Here is a 23804-nt window from a genome sequence, read left to right as displayed (position 1 = left end):
AAGATACCTGCTCATCTAGACCGCCTTTTAACCAACCAGTCATACCTCAGAACTGTCAAATTTACTCACGAAAAATGCAGTACAAAAACATATCAACATTGGCAGAATGCTTAAGAATGAAATGACTTGTTTTCTTTCAACGGGGTCTCCCCTATCCATACTGTTTACCAAACTGAACAATAATTTTACTAACAGGGGGGGGGGAATCATTTACAAATACAAAATGAAATCTGTGCATTAAAATTAGAAAAATTCTTCAATAATATCAAAATTGCTTTGACTTCTAACTCATCAACTACAGCAAGAAATTGCCTCAATGCTGGCTGAATATAAAAATCGTAAAATAGGGTGTGTGTGTGAAAAATTGGTCATTATCATCATTTTCTTTATTGCATAAAAAGAAAACTGTTTTAGCGGTATAAATTTCAAAATAAATAAAAATAAAATTAAAAAAAAAGATAGCATGAATGAATCTTGTAAATTTTTGTGGTAAACAGTTTCATATACCATCGAAATTTATAAGAAAAGTGCTGCCGTTCTCTTTTCGAAAAATCTGTCCGCAGTACAAAATTACCAGGTCCGTCCCAAAATAGCCCTAGTGTTGCTTTAACCCTTATGTTCATTTTGTATAGTATACCATACATACAATTTTATAAAAATATACTACCACTATAAAATAATTTTTATAAAGTTGTATGTATGGTATACTATACAAATTGAGATGCTATACAAAATGTATAGCTACCTATATACATTTTTTTTTTTTTTGCTTTTCTTTAAAAAAGCGATCTTGCCACGATAAGGGTTAAAACGGGACGTTAATAATTAAACTTAAACTAAACATAACAGCAATAGGAGCTGGGCTTCAGTTAGGTTGCCTTCTCTCATAAAACTCAAAACGATTTTAGCTAATAATGTCGATAACTTGACGATCTGAAAAAAAGCAAACAAAAACTTTCGACGGAAATATTATATATTTACACATATATACAATAACTTAGATATGGTGGTTAATCTTTCTTTTCCATAATCTGTTTTAGATTATCAATAAACATTTGATTCTCATTACTTGCCAACAATGTTCATTCAACTCATGAAAATATACCAGCGAATCATCATGTTCGATCAAAGTTACGAATTTATATATATATATAAAAAAAATCAGTTTTATAATAAACTTTCCTGACTTACCATTTTTTTTTTTTTTTTTTGCGCGATTCATCGCTGACAAGAATCGGTAAATCGAAAATGTATTTTGACCCTTTTTTTCCAACAGATTGATGCCAAAATTTGATAGAACTACATGAACTCAAAAAATCGCATACCGAATATCATCAAATATCAAAGTCATTGCATTTTTGATTTTCCATATTTATATATATGAAAAAGGACAATCGGGCAAACAGTCCATTTTAGACATCCTGCTTACAAATTTGATAAGAATCTACATTTTAGTTGGTTTTTGTGATATTCGAGTTTTGATTTTTGTTAACCCGGCACAAGCTAAGAATCCGTTCAGGAGCATACGCCGGAAAACAAACCTCATTCCTTCCTTCCTTTAGTTGGTATAAATGTGAATTAAATTTCATTTACCTAAGTTTTGTTTTTGAATTAGAATATATACATGCACTTAAAAGTAAAAACGATCAATCGCTTGATGGATTTGGTTCCAAATTTTATACAGAATCTACATTAAGGGTGCTAAATCCACATATAAAATTTTATCTAGCCAAATCTTTATATTTTGTAGCTAATGCATTCACTTATGCTCTTACAGCTGGAAAGACAGATTTCATCTGAAAGGATTTCATTCAAAATTTGACAGAAAGCTATAAATTTAGAGAAGATGGTATACCAAATTTCATCCATCTAGATTAAAGCATTTTTGAATTATTGTGTCCGCAGGCAGTCATAATTCTAAAAATGTGCGAAACGCAGATTGTTAAAATTTTGTGATAGTTAAAATACATTCTCTTGATATACAAGAAAGTAAAAAAGAAAACTGTACACTAGCTGACAAAATTGCAGAAATCTTTTGAGAAAAGCCGATTTTTAAGTTTTGATAATTAAATAACTACATTTTTCATATTTAATAACCTAAAATTATATTGTCATATTATTTTGAATTGTTTTAGATATAGATGCCATACCTGCAAGACGAAAACTATGGTGCATTTTTTAAAAATGTTTTATGTGATTTCTATCAAATTTGTGCTATTTTATGTGTATGTGTGCTTTAACTTCTAAAATGCAACAAAATTAATATAATAGTGCAATAAATGGGCTGTTTATCTGAATTGGTTCATCTGAATGGGTTCTTCATTGTTATGAAAGCTCAAAAATATAATTTTTTCTAAAAGGTTTCCAAATTTTTAGTTGCACCTGTTTACAAAAGGGTAAGGAAGAGACGAGATAATTCTACATATAAGATGAAATTAAAAGTAAGTTTTAAAGATACTTTTTGATAAAGTATTATTCAATTATATATATATTGTACTTAATGTCTGTTAGAAATAACTAATACAAAATACAAATATATGCTAGACGTAGCTACTTCTCTAGTTATTGAAAATATGTAAAGAATATCACATAACTGCATCACAGAAATAATAAAATACTCTAATAATGTTTATTACACAAGAACATTACTAGGTTTAAATCTTCTGGCTTATATCACATTACTTTATTTTAACCATTTTAATTAATGTAACAAAAAATGTATAAATGACATTAAGCAGAGAACAAAATAAGAAATTTTATAATATCAAAGTGAAATGATATAACGTGGACTTACTATGAAACTTACATCTACAGAAAAAGTAGTGAGCTTTCATTGAAAGGCAGGGCCTTTTTAAACAAAAATATACCTATTACTAGTATTAATATCTTAATTGTTTTCAAAGGTATCATTTACTTTTAAATATATTTCAAACATATTCAGGACTATTTAATAAAATATAATGATATACAGAATAGCTAGCTTAAACTATCAGCTTGAGTAGTCATTAACTACATCACATCATACTAAATTAATATGAGTTTTTGCAGTTAAAACTGAACTATATTTTTATCTATTTGCTCACTGACTATTATCATAATTCTATTTCCAAGTATAATGTTTGATTAAAAGTTAGTATTATCTGGTTTCAATAAAATAATACAATATAGACATTTCAATAGGATAATTTAAAAATAGAAGTGTAAATTACTCTGTATTTTTTTTAAAGGTGAAATATCTCTAAACAATTAGTGAAAAGAATAATTTATGACTGATGATTCTCTTTTATAAACTTTGTTTAATGACTGTTGAAAATAACACAAAATATGGGGAGCATGACAGTTTTCCTGATTATTGAAGGTACACACAAAATACACATTAAACATTGTTAAATATTGTTCAGGAATGATGTAGAAGATTAATAACTGGGGAGAGATTCAAAGACGGAGACTTAAAGAGTGGGTTTATGAGAAGGTGCTTGAAGATATTCGAAGATGTTCATAGAATCTACTGTGTAAATAAAAAAGTTTGTAAATATAGATATTCTTAGAATAATTGAGTCTATACTAAAAAATGTACAGCAAGCTTTAGATTTATCGTTGACTAAAATTAATCCCTCCAACACCACTATGAAGTTTACAATGGATGTCATATATCAAACATGTGCAGTACTGAATTCACATGTTTGCACTTTGACAACTGTAATTTTGTCAGATGTATAAGTAAATTAATTACAAAAATATTTTTAGTAACATCATTATAATAATTATTTATTATAAAATGCAGTGCTTAAGAAAATACATTTATTATTAAGCATAAAGAATTAAATAAATGGCCCCAAAACATTTTTGTAATGAAGTAAAAAGGAACCTTTCAGAAATTTAATGAAAAAAATTCTTCAATTGCACACAGAAATCTCCACATCTGTAATAAACAATTATTTTTACTACACCTTCATCATAATTTAAAATTATTTGATGATCACACAACAATTAATACCAAAAATGAAAACTAATCTATATTACTATTTAGATTATATACTAAGGCGAATTGTTTACTATTTCCTTTTAAAAATGTTGACTGACAATATTCTGACAAATTCTTTCACCGTGTTCTCACAGCATACGAATCGGAAGGATTTATCAAATTTTTAGCATATTTACATTGTTAATATTCTTTTAAGAGTGAAAATAAATATATTAAACTGACGAAATGTACAAAATAATAAAATATGTTTCAATTACATTAATTCTTATGTAAGGTAAATTCATTTAACACCTGGCCGAAAAGAAAACATATTTCGTTCAATTTCTTGTTATATACAACTTCATTCCGCTAAAAATAAAACAAAAATCTGGCGTGCTTTTAGTAAAGAAAATTAGATAAAAGAACGGGTACGCAGTAAGCGGATTACGCCCATGACATACCTTACGTGCTGTGTGTGTGTGCATAAATAATAAAAAAATTCCTCACCTTTCAAGATCTAACAGCTTCAATCAGGAAAAAAGCCGCCTCCATTTAACCACATCTTCCAGAAACTGATCGCTCGTGACAGCAAAAATCCAACATGATGTAATTTTTCAAAACACAATCATTTTTTCAATTTGAAGTTTGAACTTAATTAAAATAAATTTAAAAATAGACCTAAATACAGTCCCACAAGAAGCAATCAAGACTTTATGTTTACTTTATAGAGAAGTTTTTTCTTGCACAATACACTAACTACATACAGCGCCCTCACGTTGTAAAACTGAAAACTGAAATGAATTCTTTTCACAATACTTCAAAACTATCTTTCGAAAATACGTCTATAATTCTTTTTTAAAAATTATTTAACTTGAAAGCAAAATTTAATGCAATGTGAGCAGTAATTCTGCATAAAACAATTTTTTTATATATTTTTTAATCCAAACATAAAATATTTTAACATTATAGAATATTCTTTTTAACATTATAGAATATATAAAATATAGAATTTCTATGATTTTAAGAAGTTTCAAAAATTTGAAAATAATGAAAATTCTATTGTAAATTTATAATTTCTACTCTTGATACATGATAATTGCCAAACCATCATTGTTGACATCGTATCGCTATGCATCGGCCTTTGCCATGCCAATTGCCATGTGGTTAATAAGAATGTAAACATAAAGCAGACACAAAACATCAGTTTTTTAGTGGTTTAAATAATATTACACTGGTCTAAATAATATTTAAAATTTTCTAGAAAAAAAAATCACATTTTTTTTAAAAGATGCGCTGTAAAAAGAAATCTGGTGAAAAAATTGTGTTCAATTATCCAGATGATGAAATTGAAAAACTTAAAAGTAACTTTTTGTTTGTTTCTTATAAAAATTTATCCATGTACAGAAATTCATTCCTCTTATAGTTGTTTAAAATATACTACACGTTCAATCACATTTCCTTTGTTATTTTTTTATACCATATAATCTATGTTTAAGCTTGGTTATCAAATTTGCCTTTTTATCAAAGAATGATGTTCTGTGTCAACCATGTACTTCTGCATGTGCCTTCTTGAAATAATGAAAACTCAATACATTAAAAATGCTTATTACCATTTTCTATAAAATTTGTTTGAAATTTTATACTTTGTAATCAACTTGATAAATGTAATATTAAAGACAATGGCATACCAGACTTTTCACAAATCTCCTATATGACGATTATAACAATGTAAATTCTTATTGGCAATGAGTTAATGCTTTTTAATTTTTACTTTCATCTGAAAGGATGGCATAATTTTACTTGTACTCATATGACTTTAGTTATAAACGTGTATATTTATCAATTGAATTTTAAATAGTTTTGTTTTAGTTTAGTAGTTGTTTTTAGTAATTGTTTAGCTGTTTTTAATATTTACAGAATATACATATTTTACTTTAACAACTTGGTAAAAAATATTAAATCATTTTGATTTGTTTCTACAATTACAAAGTGTTGGAATGATTATCTAAATAGATAATTGTTGGACTGCATTATTATTAACTTTTGCTTCGTATTTGTGTTGGATATTATAAAAAACATAATTAATTGAAGAATTTTTTATTTTACTAAAGAAAAATGAAAGTGACTGAAGTTTTTTTCTTTTATCTTTTAACATGAATAAAGAAAAATGTATAAATATGTTACTGGGATATCTTGTTCATATATTGTCTGTAGATATTTTATTTGGCCTTATCAGAAGACATTTTCATGATATTCATTTACATTTAATTGTATTTTCTTTTTTTCAATAATTATTTCCTTCAAATTTTAAATAGACATTTGAGGAGTTATTGAAAGTTGTTTATTATATATAATACAAAGAGAAACAGAATGGAACAACCAAATACAATAATTTCTTTATAGATGATTTTTACTATAAAAGTTCAAAAAAGCTTTTTCACTTACTGTCAAACTTAAAATTATCAAGTTCCCAAACTTGTGGCTGTATCTTTTTTTTTTTTTTTTTGAAATAAGGTTAAAAGTAAAGAAAAACAGTAGGAATAAATATATATATAAATGTTAATTCAAAAATTCATCATGCAGTGTTAAATAATCATAAATTGCATGTAATTAAATAAAACATTTTTAGAATAAAAACACAATATTTATAACATTTAAAGAATTTATTCACTAGGAAATTCCTGAATGAATGTTATGTTTTTCAATGTTTTTTGCAGTTACTAAATAAATGCTTAAAAAATTTTAGCATTTCCCTAGCTCTGCAGGAAACCCCACTATGCTAAAAAAGTATATACTACTGGCATTCCTGTGTTTTTGGTAATTAGTATCCATCTACTAAACTGTGTATTATTTATCCACTTAAGTGTTTAAATGTGTCTTGATAGATTTCTATATTTCTTATACTGCATCTACTAATAAAAGTTATAATTTTATTACTTTTTATTACCATGCACTTCTTCAGCTAAGAGTGCTTTTTTTTTTTCAGGACTATAAGCAAAATTCAGAGTTGTTATATAATGAGAATCATAATAATAAAAACTCCATGACTTTCAAACTTGTTGCCATGAGAGTGAAAATATTTCGAAGCAGATAAAATGGGTGGAAAATTTTCTAGCTAGTCTGAAGCTAACAAATCCCCCCCCCCCCCATTTATTTGTTATCTTGCGTACAGGCTGTTGTATATAGGCTTCACTTATTTTTATGCCTTTTTGTTTGAAATATCAGTAGGAAACAAAAAATTTCAAATTATTTGATTGAAAAAATTCTTATAACAACAGGGCTGCTTAGCATTTACCCATAAATTTGCAACTCGATAAACTAACTATAATAAATGATTTCAAAAGTAAAATAATGCATATTCACACACATACACCTGATTTTATTAAAACAAAGCATTTTATTAAAAACTGAGAAGTTTGAGTATTTTAAAAAGATTTTTTCTGAAATTCAAGAATGAAAATAAGAAGCTTTATATTTAGTGATTTATCACTTGCATCTGACAGACAAAAAACTGCACCTAAATTTTTTGCAATCTTAGCAAATGCTTGTATAAGATGACCACATAATTTAGTTTTAAAAAAGGTTCCCAAACTTCTCAGTTTATACAAGGAAATGTAATTAACAATTAATTGCCATCAGAAAGTCTGCATATTGTATAACAGGTGGAAATCTCCGAGAAATTACAATTCCTGAGGAAGTTTTTCCACTTTATTAATAAGGATTTCTTATGAAAGGGGTTGCTATAAGTAGATAGAAATAAATTATAAGAGATGAATTCATTTTTTTACTTTTCTTATACCTTTTCTTTCTGCTGAAGACTGAAAAATGTTAAAAGAATATAATGGATTGTAAATGGTTTTAAATTATATAAAATTAAACACATTAATATTTAAAAATCCTGAAAAAATGGGTGTGAGGGTACTATAATTCCACAATTTCTAAATATGAGTTACTCTAATTTTATTAGTTTTATAGATAAGATTAATAAAAGGGACAATATTTCATTGTAGTTATTAAATTATTAACGGTTTAAAATGGTTTTTCAGATTATTTAAAATCAATATTAAAATACTACTGTCATTTGATTAAATTAATAATTGAAGTGAAAGAATATTAAATAAATGTTAATATTAATTATCAGTAATTTTAAAATATTGAATAAATCAGAAATTAACTTTATAGTGGTTTATTTTATAAACTTGATACAGAAAATGTATGCCATAATTGAATGCAATCAGTATTATTCAAAATAAAGCTTTTCTTTGTTACTTATAACATTTATTTGAAAAAGAGTTGATTAAAATCATTTAATATTTTATTTTGCAGATGATCCGGAATCTTGCTATTCGTATTTTATTGACATCAATTCTGCTAGAGATGCTGTGCATCAAATTAATCTTTTGAAACAGGTATCTATCCTTTTATTATTTAGTAGCTAAATGTGCATATAAAGTAATAATGAATTTAAAGAAGGATTTTCATATTTTATTTTTGTAAATAAAATGAATGAGAATTACAAACACTATTTGAACTAAATTTTTCACTAAAATTGCACTTACAAAAATATTGGAATATAAGGTTGTACAACTGTATTCAATATTTTTAAGTAGTTCTTAGTAACCAAATTAAAAGACTAGAGAATATTTTAATGGTATCTGTATATTGAAAATGTAGTCAGTAGACACATGACATCTTTGATGATTTTTCCTTAACTGCATTAAACATAATATCCTGGCAATTAGTCAATCACATGGGGTTACTGCATAAGTGTCATTTTAATAAAAAATCAGAGACAATGAATTAAACATTTATAAAAATGAAAAAAAAAAGATATTTTGATACTGTATTTTTTTAAATACTGATCTGAAAGTGTAAAATTATTTTACCAAAGAATAAATAAATAATAAAAACTTCCATATTTTTTTGCTATGCAGTCTAATCTTGGCAGTGAATGTAGTGAATCAGCAGATGTTTAATAATTATTTTACATTAAATTTCTTTATATTTATTAGTATTAAAATATTTAATTTTCTTATTATTTTATATTTTTGGATCATGATTTTTTTTAGGTAAGTGAAATTGCTTAAAAAAATGTTTTGAGCTAAAAAGAAGGGACGATTCAAAAAAGTTTTTAAAACCTCTGATTTAATGTTTAATATTACATTATTTTATTAATGAGTGTGACTGTCTCATTCTCAGGAACATGCTCTGACAATCAGTCTAATAAAATAAATAAATAACTTTGCATTGAATAAATATATCTTTAGATGTATGTTATACTATCTGAATTTGCTATTATTATACTATCTGAATTTGCTATTATTATACTATCTGAATTTGCTATTGTATACTATACTATGTTATACTATCTGAATTTGCTATTGAACCCTCTTGCCTACCTACCTACATGCACACTGTATGTTTTACATCAGTAGCATTTTCAAATCAGTTTTTCAGACAAAATAATAATCTTAAATGTATTAACATTTAAAAAAATTATAAAGTATTAGACTTAATTTCTTAAATTTATGTAATATATTGTATTATTTATTTTACAGATGCAGAATAAATTAATTCTGAAGAATTATGCTGAACTTAAATCACACCCAGACCTAAATGTTATTTGTTTTATGTTTTATGAATCACCTTTAAACAGTTATCATAAAAAGACTTTGAGTCAGTAAGTAGAAATCTGCTGTCAATTAATCTTTTATGTTACTTGAATTTTCTTTTTTTAAATTAAAAATATTCATATTTCAGAATTTTGAAGATTTTATGTCAAGTGCATCCAGAAGCTATTAAAATTTCTTTACTGAGTAGTTTAGAATTATTTCTAACACATTCACTTCAAGTTGTTTCAGCAAAGGAAATTGAAAAGTTTACTGACTGTTTGCTGGGTCTTTTAGATAATTTTCCACAAGGTAAGGGTACAAATTATATTTCTGCAAATTGCCTAATGTTTTATTATTATTTAACTGTGTTAATTTAGGACTGATAATATCCATTCTTCCCTTCAAAATTTTTTATTATTTTATTCTTATGAATGAGATAATAATATTTTACAATTGTTTAATTAATAATAAGTTAAATGGCTGTCATGAAATTATTGTATATAGCAATAGTTTGCTAAATATTGAAGGATCAGTTAATGTCCTTCTAAAGACTAAAGAGTCAGATTTCAAATGGCATGCCTAGTTAGCCAATTTAAAATGGAAAGTTAATTGATAACTTTTTGCAGTTTTCGAGTTTATAATTTTGCTTCCTGTGAACTTGAGATAAGATGTAATAGTGTAAATTTAAATTGTTGATACAAGGAATAAGAAACATTATTGTAAGGTGCCACAATGATCAGTTGATTCTTTAGGAAGCTTTGCAAGGAAATGTGCTCAGCAAGCAGAGAGGAAATAGTTGAGTGAGAGACAAGAGGGACAAGATGAGGGAAAAAAGAATGTTTGGGACATTTTATTTGTTTATATGTGGTATTGCATTCCATTAGCTAAATGTGCAAATGAATAATTTTGGGACTAAAATCATCATTCCTTGTCTTCAATCACAATTCACATATTTGCAAAAAATGTTATAAGTAAAAGAACCTTCATCATAATTATAGAAAAATATTAAACTCATTTTAACAAATAATGAATTTTCCATGTCATATACTCAATTTAATTGTGAATATCATATTCATCCTCTTCACTCACAATCTAGACCTTTCAACATGGGATTTAGAAATTGAAGAAACTTTGATTGAAAAAAAAATGAAACGTGCAATTTTTCTTCCTTTTTATTTTATTCTGATATTTAGAAAATTTTCAATTTCTATATTTATTAATAGAAATATAAAACTTGTTGTCCTTACATTTAACTTAGTAAAACCTTGAATGTTTTTTGCACAATTTTCTAACAGCATCTATATATATAATTACTTTGGGTAAAATGCATTATTTAAACAAATTAACATGTTTTGCATAATTTAAGTAGAACTCTGGTATTGTTTAAAACATTACATTATTTAAAATTAAAAAAAAAAATTTATTGGGTTTTACTTTATTTTATAGGTACATTTATTGTTGAGAAAAAATATGATATTGGTAAGTTGTGCTTTTTGCATTTCTCTGATCTGTTTTGCTTTTATTTATTAGCCTTTTAAATACAGACCTGCATCAATGTAACTGCTATTTATTTAGTGAATGTTTGTAATATATATATATATATATATATTAAATTAAAGAGAAAATCGTGCATTCTTTTTTTTTTTCTTCGACTTTAAAAGAGTAATTGTTAATATTCTGAGTAACTGAAAGTTAGCAAATTATTCAAGTTATGTGGAGGTTTATTTTAGATCCAAGTAATTTTAATTTACAGGGCTAATTCAAAATCATTTCCTGGATTGCAGATAGACATAAGTTTCTTCTAAACAATAATAATTATCGAATATTTAAGCAGAAGCAAGTTTCAAGTTTTGTTTGATTATGTAATAATTGCTCGGCATGATTATCATTGATCACATGAACAATTTCCAAGCTTTAGTCCGTATCTCACCTGGTATTATGAAGTAAATTTGTAGCCATTGATGCTAGAACATTCTCTATGTGTACTTTCAGAACCAAGGGTGTCAAACTCAAATGCTATTACAGGCCATTGTGGGTCGAGGGAAAAAATTGGTACATATAATTGTTCACCATCATCGATAATAACTAAAAGGGCTAGAAGCTAAAAATATTACTGCCCATTTGATCTATGTAATTATCAGAAGCAATTCTAATTTCTGTCATGGGCATTTAGCAACAGAGATAGATTTTTTTTTAATGTTTAAATTGATTAATTTATTGCACAGCGAATAAAGCTAAACATGAATAAAAATAGTTATATCATTGTAAACTTTACATCGCTTTTTATGCTGGATTGTAGCAAACATTAAATGCAAACCTTTGTGCATGTTTCAGAAGGTGTCGTGAAAAAATTTGGAGTCTTCAGTTTTTATAATGGATTTATGCTGATTCACAATATTTTCACTTTAGTTAGAGGTTAATATTTTCTGTCAACATTGTTTTTATTTTGTATTTGGCATTGCATTTTTTTCTCTGTTAGATGATAACTATTTGTTTTAAACTTATTCCAGTGATTAGTTTTGATTTGAGCATTAATGATCTTTATTAATAGAGAACATTCTGCTGTAAGGAAACAAATTTTTTTGATGCTACTATATATTTTACATCTAAAGTGTACTACAAACAATATTTATTTTTATTACTTAAGTATTCTGACAATGTGCATGAAATTTTCTATTACAACTTTAATTAATTAATTTGTAATAATCACATTTGAAATATTGTTAAGGAGATAATAACCCCTCTAGAAAAGCACATCTTATAGAGAATCAGTAATTTTTTAAAAAGGATAACTTTATTTTATGTAGAAAGGTAATTTTATTTCAAAAACATTGTATAAAATAGAGCTAGGACTTTTCTTCCTGAGATCTGTTACTCTCTTCCCTATCTCAAGAGTTATATTGTCCACAGTTATATTAAATTGATTCAAGTTTAATCTCAGTAATTCTAAATCTCACAAGAAGTTGTCAATGTACATTTAAAAGCTAATAGATCAAAAGAGAAGTTAGTTGATGTAATTTTGTTTGAAAATCATCTCTGTAATAGGAAAAATGTATATATGTCAGTATACATCTTACACACATATATGGATATATACAATTTTTTTAATAACATATAAACGACACTTTAAAATAACAAAAACACGTGAGACCCTTTTTCTTTTAATATGGTTTCTTTTAGCTGTATACTATTTAAATTCCCTTTCTTAAATGAAAATTGTTGCTTATATGAATAAGTACTTCTAGATATGGAAATGATTTCATGTATTAATCATTTCCATCTTAATTGATGGAAATGAAATTTTAATTTGGAAATACTTAATATTGTTTTAGGTTTATTTGCTAGATTCAGTATATATATATTTCTAAAGTCTAATATGTGATTAAATCATTTGAATTTAATTTACATTGCATTTTCAAGAAACCAAAATCATTTTTTTTTAAATCAATAATTTAACATATACATAATTTTTTATTATTATTATTTTCTTGTAATATATTTGTATAGAAAATTATTTAATTAAATTATTTTTATTTTACTTTTATTTTTAAATGGAAATAAAAATATATAGCTTCTTATTTTTTTCTCTCCTTATTTCTTCAAATCCATTTAATATAAATATAATTTAGCATATTCTCTTTTTTCAGTTTGGAAGCACATCAGTGATATTTTGCAGTATGTTGTTAGCAAATTAAATGAGTAAGATTTTTCTTCTCTTTGCATATATATGGAAGATCTTATCTCTTAATATGTAGCAGAAATTGTACATTTTTTTTAACTTCCATCTTTTAGGCCCAGTGCTGCTGATTTATTTGGGGCTTGCCTGCTAGTGCTCAAAGCATATTTTCTGATTATTCAAAATTGTCCTGAAATAAGAAAACTGTTAACTTATAATGATGACAAAAATTTTAAATCTTGCTGTAACAACATTATTAAAGCTTTGGAAGCTTTACTATTACATAGTAAGTTCTTCTATTTCTCATTTTTTTTCCCCCTTCAGATATGAGTGTGTATATGTGTAATTTAAAATGCTTCTTCTACTTATACAGCTCTTTCTCTCTTTTATATGTAAATACTTGTATGAAATTACTCATATTAATATTTCTTCTACAACAATTACGATAACAAAACATGATATTGTTAAAATTTTACAGTATATTTTGACCAGATGCATTTTAATTCCATCTTGTAACAAACATCAATATCTGTTCTTTTTGATAATGAGATATGTTTCAAAGCAGCATTTGTAGAATACTAGGAAAGGTTTTGCTAAGTTATATTTAAAAAATCCACCTGCATCCCCCCCCACCATACCTACAAGTTTATACAAACTATATTATTTTGTTCATAAATTCTTATTTTTGTTTATGCTTTTGAATCATACATTAATTTTATTTTCATTTTTGTACAAAACTTAATCTATCTTAACTGCTATTCATTTTGCAATTTATTTTTCTAGTTCTATTATCATTTTTTCTGTCCTAAAATTTACCTATGTTCAAAATTAATATTTCTTAATTACATCATATTTTGATTATACTTAATTTTGTAAATCATTAAAATTGTATGTACTTTCTTTAATATTCATAAAAAGTCTGAATAGTAAAAGAAAATAATAATAATAATCAAATAGCATTGTTTTGATCAATGGGAAATTTATTTTTATTAAGTTATTATTTTTGTCTCAAATTTATCAAACATAAAAACTTTGTATTGTAATCGCATGTGTATAGATGTTTTACCTTGTCCATTATTCTGCCCCTATTGAGAAAAGAAATAACTCAGATTTGGTAACCTTGTTGATAATGGCTGTTTATGGTAGCTTATTTTGTAACTTGCATTTCTGTGACATTAATGATTTCAAACACTTATTGTCGACTCTGCTCTCATGTATTGAAGTAAAGTGGACTGACTGAACTGATAAAGTGTCAATTTTACTGCTTGATCTTACAAATGTTCTTGACATAGTAAAACTGTTTTATAAGTGGTGATTTGTTTTCCTTTTCAAAAAATAAAAAAGTATTTGTACTCTACCAAAATAAAGAAAAACCGTGCTTGTCTGCAAAGTGGTAACTTGTTTATTTTTCATCCTCTCTTTCTATGAGAAGAGAAACAATTTAATCCCTTCTACCTTGGCATTATTGTCATACTTAAAAGTATAAAAAGAAGACAAAATTTTGTACATGATTTATTCTAAAATCGTTTAAAAATAGTTTACTATAAAAATTTTTATCATGTGATAATTTTCCCAGAAATCGGCAAAAAGTGTCTGAGAATTCTGAAATTTTGCTCAATGCTTATAATTAAATCTTAATAGGAAAAAAAAATGCTCTGTCTTCTGCTTTCAAAGTTTATTTCAGTTGCTAATAAAGTAATAAATAGCTATCAAAGTTACAACTGTAGCTCTGAATTTTAAGTCGGTTTTATAAGTTGCCATTAAATAGAAGACTTTCATTTCTAATGTATTAATAAAAATAGAATAATAAATATAATAGTATTAGTAAAGATAGAATAAAAATTGGTCAGTGTCTATTTTTGATGATTTTATAAAAATTGTAATAACTGGTAAATATTGATATTATCAATATAAATTTACTTTAGAAATGATGCATACATTGCTGATTTTTTTGGATCTGAATTAGATATAAAAACTTCAACTATAGCAGTATATCAAAAACATACATTCTGTGACAATTAATTAAATTTTGTGCACTCAGTAATTTGCATTTGTATCAATGATGTGATTGGGTTTTTTATAGGTCATCCATTTATGTCAGTTTAAGGATTTATTTTATCTGATATTTTGATTAATTCCTGTTAGCATATTGTTTTTATTATGCCATAATTATTCTTTTCTGTTTTTAGATAACACAATTTTAAATTGTCGCTACAATGCTGGAATTGCATGGTGTTGTTATTACAATATTGTTGATTCAAAAATGTTTAAGGTGATGTTTATAATTTTGTATTCTTGAACAAGAATGTGCTTATTTTAATTTGTTATATACTTTATTGCATTTGATTCTACATTCTATAAGATTTCCTACACTAAAAGCTCTTTCTTTATTAATTTTTTCAAACATTTTATGTATGAGAGATATTAGGATTCTTTTATCTTAAGTGTTTTTAATTGCTATGATTATGTATTATATTTTTATATAAACAAATTTTAAAAATGTAATTCTAAGATTTTACTGTAAATATGAGCTAAATAAAAAAATATTTTCAATATATATTTTAATATATTGCAACAAATAATAAACTGTATTAAGATACTATACTTCAATGATTGCTTTTATTTATTATTTTAGGATAATGTTTTCAATCCAAGTAGAAATACTTCTTTTGAGTTGGAAAAATATCCCATTACTTCACAGCTCTGTATTTATGCTGGGACTATGACTGTCCTTCCTACAGAAGAATTCATTTCAACTTTATTTGATGATATTATTGCAAAAATTATTCTTCAAAAGATTCTTCATATTTCTGAAAGGTAAAATTTTGTTGAAAAAAATGCTTTATGTAAGATTTTATTTTGAAATAAATTCCTCAGAATTAGAGCTCCTAAATTATTATTATTATTATTATTTTCCTCCCCAGAATTGAAGATGTTGAACTTCTATTATTGTGTGGAAGAGATTTAAACCAATGGTGCAATAAAATATGGTAAGAAATAGCAAAAATTCTAGAAATTGTTGATGAATGATAAAAAGAACAAATATATATTATAGTGTTTATTTATTTATTCTTTTTCTTCAAATGATATAGAGGTAAAAATGTTTTATTATTTTCAAAGTTTTTTTTTTAATATTAGTTTTTATATAGAGAAAACATTTTAACCATTAAAAAATTCAAACTCAAGATTTTGACAGATCTTCGCATTTTAAACTTCTTTGAAACCAAAAAACATGAAATGAAATGCAATACATGATTTTTCTATTTGTAGAATTTTGAAGAAATTTTTTTAAAATTCATTCAAAGGAACTCTGTCTGTGTAGTTGTTTGGATATAAGTTGATATAGTAACTACAAAATGAAACAACAAATTGGATAAAATTTAGTACTTAGATTTTTACCATTTAAAATTTTGACCTATGTCAAATTTTGAACCAAGTATGACCATCTGGTGATCTATATTTTCTCATGCATATGAACACAATAACTCAGAAATACAACAACTTAGATAAAGGATTAGATTTGGCACTCAGTTTTAGCATGTAAAAGCATGCCCTTAATCATTATTAAATTTTGAGAGATTGGCGGTTTGTGCTTTTATATACATGTAAACATGATAACTTAAATAAATGAAATTGATATGTGATTTTGAGATTATAATTGTAGTTCTGTGTCAAACTATGGTTTCAATTGATTGGGGAAAAAAGTTGCCCAGGATACCTATTCCATTTTCTGGTACTTGTAAATTAACTCGCATCCCAACAATTAATCATCAAGTGTCACTCATTGATAGACTGTTTCAAAACCGTTATTCACCAATAGCATACAGTTTATTATATACAAAATGTCACTCACTGATAGACTGTTTCAAAACTGTTATTCACCAATAGCAGTTAATTATATACAAGTACCAAGTTTCTTTACTATATTGCAAAGCACATAAATGTTGTGTACTAGAATGTAATCTGAGCACTCTTAGTGTTTACTGCCTTCCTTATCATGTGAGATGGATGGCACTTTGATTAGAGAGTTTGTATGAAAGTTTCAGGGCGATCACTTTTGATTCTTTACAATATGAAAATTTTTATATTGTATTTCAACTAATATTGTACATTTTTATTGAGAAATTTGAACTTTTGTTTTATGTCATTGGATAGTGATAAAATTATTTTTGATATTAAAAATGTTAATTATATGAATAAAAAAATTTCTTTTTTTTCAGTGAGATACTCAAAATTGCTTGCAGTGATTCGCAGTTTGAATCGAAAATAAGTGAAGTTAAAAAAATGTTCATGGAAGGTGGAGATGAAATGCATGTTCTTTTTGAATATGTATTGCGTTACAGAGAACATTATGTAGATGTAAGGATGATATTTGATGATTTAAGTATTTTAAATTTCTTTTGTCCATCCATCTATATATATATATATATATATGTAAGTGTATATATGATGTCACTTTTATTGAAATTTATTGGAGTTCTATAAATTTCTCTTTGCTTAAATGAAAAATCATACCTTAACCATACCATCATTATCATTTGTCTTCATATTTACAAGCTGGTATTAAAACCTATATTCAAAGTGAAAATTAAACAAGCAACAACAAATCCTGATATTCCACTCTTTAAAAAGTTTAAAAATAATTGGGAAACATCAATCCCACTAAAATAGAGAGCTATAAAAAAACGGTGGAATTGTTCCAAACCATACCCAAACTTGAGAATTTGCTTGACTTTTACCAGCTCTGAAGTTAAAAATGTTGTGGTCAGAAATGACTATCAAGAGCTGATTGGGCTTTCTATCCTTTTAGAAGGAGATCCAGAAAAAAAAAAATATACAATCAGGCCTCTGGGTGCCATGCACCAAGCTCGATGGATGAGTCGAGCGATTTACTCCCTAAAATTATTGTTATATAGTTCTCAGCCGTAATTAAACGCCAATGTTAAGAAAGCACTTTTAGACATCTGCTTGTTTATCGTTTTAATCTATGTTAAATCATGATTTTAATACATTATAGCTGTTAAAGCACCCTACAAAGATTTATGCTTTTTGAACTCTTTGAAATGTAACAAAAATGTCAATGAAAGTGTCTTGAAAGCTAGCTTACAGAAATTTAGCTAACCTTTATGGTATTTGTCCAACAAAATAGCAGTAATGGCATTTTTTGATGATGATGTGGAAGAAGATACAAAATTAAAAATTGTGTCAAATTTGCGTTGAGAAAAATTACCGAGCCATGAGTAAAGATACACTCCATTGAATGAAAGAATGTTACTCATTGTATGGAGAGTTTGATTCACTGATTTTGTTGTTTGTTTATTTTTAAATTTATATCATGAAATTGTTACCTGATATTTTATTTTTTAAGAGAAAAACATTGATGATTTCATATTAATCAAAAGTCAGTCATTGCTTTCTAAAAATTGATGATAGCTTTCTCAATGAGAGTCCTTCTAGATGAGCGAATAGCACTTCATTTATAAGTATGAAAAGGACAGTCTCAATACTTAGAGCAGTGAATGATACAGCTGAAAGAGTGGTAAAAATCATGCAGGATTTTGATAGTTTACTAATGGTTGAGGAGGAGCGAAAACAATTTTTGTTATTTTGCTTAGTAAAAGTATATATGAAGATCTATCCTGATTGTAGAAAGCAAAAACTGAAAAGAAAATTTATACTATGATGTTTATTTTATTGTAAGATATTTATTACCAAAAGGTAATAAATATCTGCTTTGAATAAATTACTGTCTTATATATCAAAGAAACATACATTTTACAATCTTCCAATAGTATTTTTCATAGAAGACTGCATGTTAAAATTTGACTTCAAGTCAGCAAGGGTTACCACGATCTTATTGCAATAATACTTTTTATTACATTACTGAGGTGATAGAGAAAAAAAAAAAATAGAGAGCATACATATTTAATTTTGCAAAGGAAAAAAAAAAATCTTTTATTTTGGGACACCCATATATATATATATATATATATATAATTTTATTATTACAGTTATTTATCTATTTAGTAGATTATTACCATTTCAAATATCTATGATTGAGAAATTTGAGATTTTATAGCAATTTCTTGTTGAGTTTTTTAAAACTTAAAGGTTTTATTTTTGTAGTCATGTGATACTAGAAAAAGTAAACATTATATTAATAGTTATAAGTTAGGATAAATATTAATTCAGTTTGAAACTATGTTTCTGTATTACTATAAATCTTTATAATATTGTGTAAAGTAAATTTTTGATATATTCTACTGGTATCTGTTATTGTTTTATTTACCCAATAGCTCTGTTGGGGTGAGTTTTCACTCGTAGACAATACATTAACTATTTCAGAAATATGTAATATTGAAAGAGAAATAGTCTTTTATTATATCTAAAAATTGTTTATTATTTTTCAATACTATATCTCAAAAATATTATAAACAAAAATAATTTAAGGAAAAGGATAAACTAAAAGTAGTAAAAATAATGGTGCTTGCTGACCCTTCTAGTTCATAAGAGGTGTGAACAAAATAAGGGAAAATTAAATGTAGTGTTTGTGCATTGTGTCATGAAAGAGTTGAATAATTAAAGAAGATCCATTATCCTCCCTTCAAATAATTAAAAAAGATAATTAGAATGAGTTAAAAATTGAATTTATCATGTTGTAAAACAATAATGACCCTGAAATCAAACTTTATTTGTGCTATTTTTGTGAAATTAGCCAATAATTTTTATTCAATTTACAGATTATCCCCACCAATTCCTTCTTTTAAAAGAAAAAAAAAAATCAACATTGACATGTGAATAGTATTTCTTTAAAGTAGTATTCTCAATTTCTTAGATTTTTTTTTTTTCAAGAAGCAGATCTTGATTTTAAATATGTAATAAAATTTCTTCTATCTATTGTAGTCCATTGGTTATATTTATACAATTATTTCACATGGAATTTTAGAATTTTAGTATAAAACTAAAATAAACTCTAGTAATAGTCTCTCAGTGCTCTTTAAGTGGCAAAAAGGATTGCTTGTTCAGTGTGGATGAAATCCATTATTTTCATCTTTTAGAACTTGGGAATTTTGTTAAGAAAAATTGGAAATGAAAGTGTATGGCCTTGAATAACTCTGAAAAGCAAATCAAAATTAATCACTTTCCCAACGTGGCTAAAAAAATGAATTTTGCTTTCTGTCAGGATGGAAAAATAGACATTTTTACTTCCAGATTTGGTGTAGGCTTCTCTGAATTTAGACTACTGTATAAAAATTTTATTTAAGAATCACAGCACAAATGCAATTTTTTAATTCAGACACTGATTTGCATCTTGACAAAGATGCTATTGGTATCACTTGGTTATTGGTATATTGGTATAACCATTAGCAAATTAACTCTTCTGCTCTGCAAATTGGAAAAAAAATAGATATTATTACTCATTTCTTAACAACTACCAATAAATTTATTAGACATTTGCTTTTTCAATCAAACTAAATCGGAAAAAAACAAAACAGAACAAAACCTTTCACCTTCTTCAAGGAAAAAAAAAAAAGAAAAAAAGATGTGCATTTCTTCTTTTATTTTTAAATAGAAATTTTTGTTTTCTTATAAAATTAAATAGAAAAGAGCTTTCTTATAAAGTTAAATTCTGCATATCAAAACTAATTATGAATTAGCAATAATTTTAATATGCATTAAACTTTTCAATAAACCCCATCAAAATAACAATTTTCCTTCAAAGGTAAATTTGCATTCAATTTAGGATGGCTATTATGGGAAAGCTTCACTCTACTAACTTTTAAAATAATAATAAAGTTATTTAATAGGAAAATATGAATGACTTTGAGGAATACATGAAATTCTGAAATTTATAATGTAATCAGTTCAAGGTTTTGACTTTTTTCACTTTATCTTACACCTTTAATTACATTATTTTTTACTTATTAGCTAATTCTAAACTTGGAAAGTGTTCTTGCTGCTTGTTTGTTATATTTAAAATATTATCTAATTTTGTATTAATAAAAGTAATAAAGTTGTTTCAATTGTATAATTTTTTTCAGTGAATTATGAAATAGCCCCTTTTCATTTATTTTATTATTTCATTTATTTATTTCTATTTACCATTTTTTTTTGTAGACTTTGAGACATTTGAGTAAGGAACTGTATAAGAAAATTTTGCATCTTCATATGTTATCCATAGGTGTAAGTGAGTAGAATTTTTGTCGTATTTTGTATTAAAATCAGCATTTTTTTATGTATTTACTTTTTTCTAAACTTCATATTATAAAAAAAAGGAATTTTTGATAATTGTGGACCTGAGATGTGTTCACTAGCCAAAATCCCAACAAAATTGAAATGCCAGAAAATCTATATCTTTATCCACTGCATTATTAAACAGTTAATTATATTTAATTAAGCCTTATTTAGCTTAATTGTCATTTCAAATACTTATTACTAATTAATATTTTCAGAGACTACATCATAAAAATTATGTCATTGCAAAAATAAATTATAACAACGTTCAAGAAGTTAGCTTTATTAGCAAAGAAAAAAAAGAAAGATGAAAAGAAAGGCATTTGCTGTTCTAACATTGAAATGGTATATTTATAGTATTTCACTGTAATCAGTGCTATAAAGATATTCTATAGCAAGTTATTGACATAGTTTTTAATAAATAGTAAAATGAGACAGAAAGAAATTTATTGTGCAAGTTTATAAAAATGATTATTACTTTCTTGGCTTACTTGTGTTAATAACATTCATTTCTGTTGATTCCCCCCCCCTCCTTTTTATAAAACTTTGGTTTTATATTTATTTTTTATTGATTTAGGCCCTTATGAAAGCCCAGTGCTGAAGAAAATGGCCAATTTCCTATTGAATGTTTTACCTCAACATTCTCAAGGCAAATATGGTTTGCTGAGTTCTATTGCTGACTTAGTTGGAACTAATACTATTTTGCAATGGCAACCATCTCTACCAGAAATATTATATAAAGGGTTAAACGAGGTTAATTTATTTTCACATGTAAGTTTCAGTTTATTGTAATAAAGAAATGCTAAATTTCAATGCATTCAATAAATATTAAATTGTGTACAATATTAGTTTATTTAATGCAAAGTTTAATAAAGTAAAAAATTACTTTATTTTAATGTGTTTTATATCATGCACTGATATTAAACTAAATTTCCTGATTGTTTTTACAGGTAACATAAATAAGCTTTTGTATATACTAAACTAATTTCATTATATATATATATTTTTAATTTCAGATTTCTGAACTTTTAGAAATATTATTTAGAAAACCTCACAGTGAGGAAGATAATGCAAGATTCAATGAAATTTGGTTGAAACCACTTGTGAAGTATCTTAATTCAGATTCCAAAGAATTTGCTATTGCTGTGAATGAGGTTAATTTTTTTTATTTATTAAACTTGATATTATTGTTGTACTGACATGTAAATGTTATGATCAGCTTTATTTTCAAAGTTGAAAATTTATTTTAAATTAGATGTGAAATTGATAATTTTGCATTGTAGAAAATTCTACATTTTAATTTTATGAAGTGTTTTAAATTTTTAGAATATTGCCCTGATAGGATTAAACTTGCAATTTATAGTTATGAAGCTGAATTCTTGAAAGTTGCATGCAGCAGGAAAGAATAAAAGAATTTAAATAAGGGTTTATGGCAGTTACATTATATTTCATTATTTGGAAATCAAAAATGAATTTACTTTAAAATAAAATTATACATATTGATGTTCTTTTTCTAAAAAATTAAATATATATTACTTTTACAAGAAACCGAATATTAGATAATATTATACTTCATTAATAACAAGTTAAGTTTAATAAATATAGTAAGATAAAATATAATAAATGTCTTGCGGCATTTTTATGATTATAATATATTTAATTAGGCATCTATTATTGCTCTAATTTAAAATTAAATATTTCTGTTTTGAATTTTATTTTTCAAATTAAAATATCAGATTATTGGGGATAGTTAATTATAAATGAATTTAGTACAATATATCTGCTATAATCTATTTCGTAATTTGAGAGGTAAAATTAATTTTTAGAAGTGTTTTAATTATTGAAATATATAGGATATACATTGTAATCGGGACTGAAAACTAATTTCCAAACTGTTAATGATAGACATATAGTTTCAGTTAGAAAAATATTTTTAAATATTTATATTTTGTGTTGATAGAATCAATAAATATATTATGAAAAAAATAATGGTCTAAATTTTTATACAGCCCTTCTATTAGTCTTAAATCATTTCATTGCTGCTTTGATCAAGAACCACTTATGAATTATCAGAACTCTTTTAAGGTAGCTTTTGATTGATTTAAAATAATGAAAATCAAAGCTAAATAACTTGGTTATTTTTAGTCGTAGAAGGATGGAACTTCTTTTGCAGTTCTTAAATGTTAGTATGTGTAGGATATTTCAGTAAAGATTATTAATTGGAATAGAGGCTATATAAAAATTTAGTTATTTTCTTCAGCAGTACTCAACTTACATGATTATTTTAAAGCAGCATTTTCCCATTTTGAAATATATG

The 23804-nt window shown here is 25.6% G+C and overlaps 2 protein-coding genes across 3 annotated transcripts in view; one reads left to right on the top strand and one right to left on the bottom strand.

Annotated features, from left to right (window-relative positions):
- Window positions 1-4691, bottom strand: part of LOC129980544 (serine/threonine-protein kinase PAK 5-like) — a 43027-nt gene extending 38336 nt beyond the window's left edge. The window contains exon 1 of the mRNA XM_056090892.1: window positions 4472-4691. The gene's annotated coding sequence lies outside the window, so the exon portion shown is untranslated. The remainder of the gene's footprint in view (window positions 1-4471) is intronic.
- A 417-nt stretch (window positions 4692-5108) lies between these two features.
- LOC129980543 (thyroid adenoma-associated protein homolog) overlaps window positions 5109-23804 on the top strand; it is a 63097-nt gene continuing 44401 nt past the window's right edge. For both annotated transcript variants that reach the window (XM_056090889.1, XM_056090890.1), the window contains exons 1-14: window positions 5109-5325; window positions 8291-8373; window positions 9523-9644; window positions 9725-9885; window positions 11023-11055; window positions 13224-13275; window positions 13369-13538; window positions 15442-15524; window positions 15888-16069; window positions 16177-16242; window positions 17473-17611; window positions 21371-21440; window positions 22065-22258; window positions 22504-22641. In XM_056090889.1, the coding sequence (XP_055946864.1) occupies window positions 5253-5325; window positions 8291-8373; window positions 9523-9644; window positions 9725-9885; window positions 11023-11055; window positions 13224-13275; window positions 13369-13538; window positions 15442-15524; window positions 15888-16069; window positions 16177-16242; window positions 17473-17611; window positions 21371-21440; window positions 22065-22258; window positions 22504-22641 (1566 nt within the window). In that variant the 5' untranslated portion in view covers window positions 5109-5252. The remainder of the gene's footprint in view (window positions 5326-8290; window positions 8374-9522; window positions 9645-9724; window positions 9886-11022; window positions 11056-13223; window positions 13276-13368; window positions 13539-15441; window positions 15525-15887; window positions 16070-16176; window positions 16243-17472; window positions 17612-21370; window positions 21441-22064; window positions 22259-22503; window positions 22642-23804) is intronic.

Source organism: Argiope bruennichi, chromosome 8 (genome assembly GCF_947563725.1).
Source record: "Argiope bruennichi chromosome 8, qqArgBrue1.1, whole genome shotgun sequence".
Lineage (NCBI taxonomy): Eukaryota > Metazoa > Arthropoda > Arachnida > Araneae > Araneidae > Argiope > Argiope bruennichi.
The sequence above is the reverse complement of the archived record's forward strand: the minus strand, read 5'-3'. Positions and strand labels throughout refer to the sequence as shown.